Source organism: Trachymyrmex septentrionalis, unplaced genomic scaffold, assembly GCF_001594115.1.
Source record: "Trachymyrmex septentrionalis isolate Tsep2-gDNA-1 unplaced genomic scaffold, Tsep1.0 scaffold2, whole genome shotgun sequence".
NCBI classification, from domain to species: Eukaryota; Metazoa; Arthropoda; class Insecta; order Hymenoptera; family Formicidae; genus Trachymyrmex; species Trachymyrmex septentrionalis.
In genome coordinates this window covers 675985-682221 of record NW_017305179.1, presented here as the reverse complement: position 1 = coordinate 682221, position 6237 = coordinate 675985, and the positions used below count along the sequence as shown (strand labels likewise).

At 31.0% G+C, this 6237-nt stretch overlaps 1 protein-coding gene across 2 annotated transcripts; it reads right to left on the bottom strand.

The window, feature by feature from the left end:
• Positions 1 to 1635: 1635 nt before the first annotated feature.
• LOC108747357 (ADAM 17-like protease) lies at positions 1636 to 6237 on the bottom strand. Of its 2 annotated transcripts, XM_018484776.1 has the most exons (15): positions 6014 to 6237; positions 5472 to 5610; positions 5283 to 5383; positions 5104 to 5225; positions 4793 to 4836; positions 4686 to 4732; positions 4383 to 4573; positions 4124 to 4318; positions 3824 to 3962; positions 3555 to 3709; positions 3202 to 3282; positions 2860 to 3068; positions 2504 to 2742; positions 2029 to 2144; positions 1636 to 1947 (listed from the first exon to the last, which is right to left on the bottom strand). In XM_018484776.1, exons 1-15 carry the CDS (start codon positions 6069 to 6071, stop codon positions 1636 to 1638), a joined length of 2148 nt encoding a protein of 715 aa, XP_018340278.1. In that variant the 5' UTR covers positions 6072 to 6237. The 2 variants fall into 2 exon arrangements, with proteins under 2 accessions (XP_018340278.1, XP_018340277.1); XM_018484775.1 differs by having other exon boundaries at positions 4686 to 4836.

Here is a 6237-nt window from a genome sequence, read left to right as displayed (position 1 = left end):
ATTTATTCGCCTGCCTCCACAAGCTTAGGAGGCAATACGGTCAGATCAAAAGTACGTTATAAATAACTTTTTAAATATACTTAATTAAACTTATCTTAAATAATGGCTACACTCGATACAGTTCAGCAGTTCACAATTGAGTGAGCTCTCGCTGCGCGATATATATCGATATATTGCTCTATATATTGTACTAGATTGTTCTAAAATTCTGATTGGATGATCTAAAAGAATATACCAATAATAGCGAGCTCTCACTCCGTGTTGAGTCCACTAAATACGCCTTGTTGTGGGCACTAACTAGGAATTTATATGCGCACATGTAAACTTGTGATTGGAGATTCTAGATACCCTAGGTCTGTTCGCGTTGCACGAAATCCCCAAATATTTTTGCACTTAAAATGAAATAGATATATATTTAGCTTTGAAAAGAGAGAAAGCGAAGATACTGTGTGCAAAAAGTGCGAGCAACGCGAACAGATCTATGGATTAATTGTGAGAAAGAAAAATTTTCGGACAGCGGAGTCTCTATCCAGGGACCAATGAGCATACTTGAAATACTTGTCAGTACACGTGAATAAATCGAGAACACGTGCCAAAACTAACCTCAAGAACATATGCCCGTATTCATAGTCAGACTTTGTACTTAAGGCTTTCTTAAATTTATTTTTAGATGCATAGCAGTCAATGAAATAATTCGTAGAGTATCTAAAGATAAATTTAAGGAAGCCTTAAATATAAGGCATGACTGAATTCGAGTAATAATCTTGCATCTGGGAAAGATGCATAAAAATAATGCTAAAGATGTTAATGTGTTTTATTTTAATTTACATAATTATTATTTAACAGATAATCAGTATATTTCAAAGAATGCATTTCCGAAAATCCATACAAGATAATAGGAAAATTTATGATGGGAATTTCAAAATAATTTTGCCCCTTTAGATATTTTTTTCAGTATTCTAAATATTAGAATTATTTTTTTTTTAATGTTATTGTATTAACATGATTTATATCTGTTTTTGTTAAAGTAATTATACAATATTTGGAATTATAAAGCAAATGTTTTCACATTCTCTTGATCTTTGTTGATTTAAATACTGTAATATATTAATGTAACATGGCAGTCATATTCTAATAATTAAGTAACACATGCCAACCTTAGAGATAGAAAGGTAAGTAATACTTTAAAAAGAGCGAGAGATTTATATCCGTTTTAACCAATGCAAATTAATTTTAATCTTAGTTCAACTCTTCATCTTTTTCTAATTCTTAAAACTAGAAAAAGATAAAGAATAAGTTGAATCAAGATTAAAGTTAATCTACTTTGGTGGAATTAATGTTTGATATACGTAGTATCAAAAAATGATAATAGTAAAAAACATTATATATATCTAATTCTTAAATACGAACTATTAATTTCTTTGGACTACAGGAATGTTTCGTTCGTTCGTTCAACTATAAAATTCGTTCAAAATCTTACAGAAATTATGTGGAAACTACATATGCATATGTATAACATAGAAAATAAAGATATTTACAATATTTTGTCATTTCAAACAGATATATATCATAATCATCATAAATATATATCACCTGATATAAGTTTGACTAGATATCGAAATATGTAATGCAAATTCACGATTGATGCATGACATGCTGTACTCTTTGTTGACGCTGACCGCCAACATATATCACTTGTCTCGGCTCCTCCGGATGAATGAGCTCGTCCGTGTGTTTCCACTGCCACTTTTTTTCGCTCTCTTTCACGCGTCTATGATCGATGTAACTGATAACGCAACTCGCCGGTATCCATATAACGGCAGTGATGATTATCACAGCACCCACTATATTATCTTTCAGAAAGCGCATAACTTTGTTGATATTTATATCCTCGATGATGTCCCAGAATCGTTCCACTACGTCCTGAATTGTTTTCTCACAAACGCCCTAAAAAGATGCTTATAATATATTAGACAACAGAATTTGCAACATTGCTTTTATCAAATTAATTACTATGATATATCTTACTTTGTTGCAAAAACCTTGAATGCATGGTGTCCCATCGGGTAAAATGTCTTGCTGGTCTATTGGGAAGCACGTCTCGTTCAAATTCATTCTGCAGCATCTCTTACACGCATCGAGAACTATTAATAATAATTATATCAATAGTTATATCTTTCAGTACAAAATTAATTGTATAATATAATTAGTCTTTTGACTTTCTCTCAATAATCATAAAAATATCTTTATAGAATAATATACAAATCTTTAATTTTGAAATCACAGAATAAAGTATAATATAAGATTAAAAATTTTAAAAATAATAATTGGTTTTTCATTAATTGCACAATTAATAAGCATTTTCGCAATCAACAGCAAAATTGTAGAAATGAGTTATAAAACAAGAATTGCTTCTGTTCCTAATGAAAAAATGATGAATTAACATAATGAAATATTTCCACTTATATTTGTAGGTATCCAGTACTTAAAATAAAGTACGTACTAGTATCGCACATGCAGCTTTGTAAATTTTGAGTCTCGCAATATGGTACGCATTTGCCTAGACGGCATTGACCACGTTCGAGACAATCAGTGCCGTCTTTCATGGGCGGAGATCTCGGACATTCGCTAGACGCACCAGTGCAGCGTGATTCCTGTTCGCAAGTAGCATATTGCGCATCACGGCATTTTACGCCCGCAGGCATATACGCGCAACCCTGACAGCAAGGAGAGTTTTTGTCACTGTTGGAAGAAACAAAACGAGCGCCATTAAATAATGTTGAATATAAATAGCCTAAGGATTTTTATTGTAAAAAGTGAAAGAAAAAATAGATACGGTAGGTATTGTAGATGGCTTACCTGCAAACTGCTCCTTGATTACTTCGAAGCTTACAGTTTTTGTCACAACACGAGTCATTGTCTTCTGTTCCCAAGAGACCTGCGTCGCACTCCTCGTCGCCCTCGACTCTCAAATTACCACAGAATGATTCTTCCGGCTCTGAGAAACAGCGTCCAGATTTAGCTTGCAGGACCTTCCTGATGGATCGCAAGCTACATGGAGAAAATCTCTAAGAAAAAAAACGTAAATCTATAAAAAAAAGTGTAAAAAATAAATTCAAATATAAACATAGTAAGATAAAATATTGATTCCTTATTTAAAAAATAATGATTCGTGATAGAAACTACGAGCATATACTCCACCTTGTTGTTTACATCATAGCCACTAACACTGTAGGTATACATTAAGTAAGATCCACCTTGACTTGCACTTGGACTGCATTCCTACATACAATAATATCATTAAAATTAAATTCCAGCTTTGAGAATTATGAAAAAAGAAAAGTTTGTGAAATAAAGATATAAAAACACATTATAAAACTTAATATATATAAAATTTTATATGTTTTTAACAAAAACTTCCTTTGCGACTCATGATTCTTTTTTTCTTTACTGTCTGAATTCTTAGATTTATTATACGAATTATTTAATGTTATTTCATCAAGTTTCAAAAATAACTTGCATATTTATATAGAGATATTTGAATTATAACTCACTGAGATATCCGGATCATGCTCGGAACCCCAATTATGACCGAATTCATGTGCTGTAACCAAATCGGCTTCTCTTGTAATCACTCTCTGTCCATAATGATTTCTGCTGGAACTCAGTCCCGAGTTCAAATATAATGTATATCCGTTTTTGAAATATTCTATAGAATATCAATTTTTTTATTCAATTATGAGATCCAATATCATATAAACATCGCTACATATTTTATATAATATTAGAGTAACACAAAGAATACAAAATGCTTTTAATGTACCTGGTGTACAGATACCTCCCACCGAATTTCTACGAGGAGACCCTACATAGGCTAATCCGAGGATACCACCTTCGAATTTGAGATCAGTAAACAAGTGAGCCAAGCAGAAATCTTTATGGCTATATTCTCGACTGAATACCTATATTAATACAATAATATCATGAGAAATGACAATTAATTTCAATGTTGCATTGATAAAATATAAAAACGCTAATTAACAAGCCAATTATATTAAAAAATTGATTAATAATTAAAGCAGTTAATTTTAAAGATACTATTCTTCAAGTTGCATGTAATAACCTCGAGCAATGTACGGACGTCCCATTTCTCGCGAACCATATTGTAATGTGTTTCACCACCTCTCACTCGTGTCGGCTCACTGTGAACGACGATCTTTTTAATAACAAAACCCATTCCTTTGAAACCATCTTCCTCTTGATGCTCTTGCCATAAAGTGTCATTGTAAATCTTATGTACTCTATCAATCAAACTTATCTGTGGAATAAGTTAATATATGATTATAAATAAATATATTATAATTGCGTACCGTTACGCTTACCAAATAATTAATTGTAGTTTTTGTACTGCTGGCGCCCATTTCTTGGTAAAACCGATAATCGGCGACTAGTAGTAATGGGCATCTTGTTTTTGTCGGTGTATATTCGTAAGTCTCTGTTTGCCTTTTCACCCTACTACTGCTATTATCCATTTCTGTATCATCCTCCTCAGAATTGTCATTTAAAGTATAATCTGTGGCAAAAAATAATATTACAATGTTGGGAACTAATAAAAAGGGCAAAATATGTTATATGTTATTTTATAAAAAATTGTATATTATTTATATTTATAAATAAAGTCATACTTATATCTTCTTTAACGTAACCGCAGGTCTTTGGAGTTCCATGTGTATGACCTTCTCCATCTTGATAATGCTCCCAACTGAGTTTGACATCGGAAGATTTATAAATAATCATCGTTTGATTATCTAAATGAGAAAGGTGCCTCCAGGATGGCTAAAACATAAACTTCTTGATTGTAGATAACAGACAATCTGTTCAGATAATCAAGTGTGATAAGAATACGATAATAAATTATGTAATTCAAAAATTATGTAATTTGTAATTATCTAATGTAATTGTCTCAAACTTTTAAAATTAATTTTTTTAAGTTTTAATTAATTCGTTGCTTCTCATTATTTACTCAGATAATTTGCAATCATATCACAAACTTTTATTAAGCTATTATTATAAGCTATTATTTGGCTTGGCAGGTATACTCACTTCAATGTGGAAGGTTTCATCCAAAATTGTTATACTACCTGTCATGATACCATCATCAATATGCATCTGAGCATGAGACTCAATTTCTCCAAACACTCGGCCGTGATAAAAATTATCATGATCTATGAAATAATACTATGAAATATACTTATTTACTGTTTTGCCAAATTATACCATACCTAAATGTACAGTTTTCTCCTTTCCATCAGCATTGACCTCATATGCCTTGAAGTTGGAATGTATAACTTCTCTTCTAGGTGTTAAAATTAATCGAAAATGGCTGTAGTTGAAAAAGATTAAAAGAATGTTAATAAAATGGAGAACATCTCTTATAATATATTAAATAATGAAATAATTAAATATCTTACCGCCCATGTGAATAAAATTCTAATTCACTTATTCTGTTATATGGATGATAGCTATGCTGAATACCTCGTTTTAAAACCCTATGTTGAAAGTGAGTACTATGAATTGTTTCATAATATTTCAAGCTTCTGTGAAGTCCACCTATTAATAATGTTTTCATAATATTAGATAAAAGAATAACTGATATAATTGCACAAGTCGATTTGCGATAATAACAAATTATTAAAACAGATTATGTATTTTTTAATCATAAATAAGTAAACATTAAATATCTTATCAAGATTAAGTTCAAGAAAATTCGTTAAATCTTTTAATATAATTACAGAAGAAAGGAAAATAAGAATTTGAAGAAAAATCGAAGTATTTAGTTCCACCTATTTAAACTGAAAGGATGTCCTTTTCTAGAGAGATACAAAAAAGATATTTCGATGCATACAGATTTTTTCCTTTAAAGGGAATTTCAATTTTTTCATGCTGATCGCGAATCAACTTGTGGGGTGCTAGTTAAAAAAATGACAGTATAATCGGAATAAGTTTAACTTACAAATACTTTGAAGAGTAAGAAAAGCGCAGTAGATAAATAGAACGTTTCGTTTTTCCATTATCAGTGGAAGGAATTAACAATGTAAATAGAAAAGCACAACTTTCCCTTGTTTTTTTTTTCAATGTTTACAATCTTATTAACAATAATCCACGATGTCGTGTCACAATTTTGTGAGCACTTTGGACACAATTTACAATTTATGGCATAATAACGTGGATGAGAAG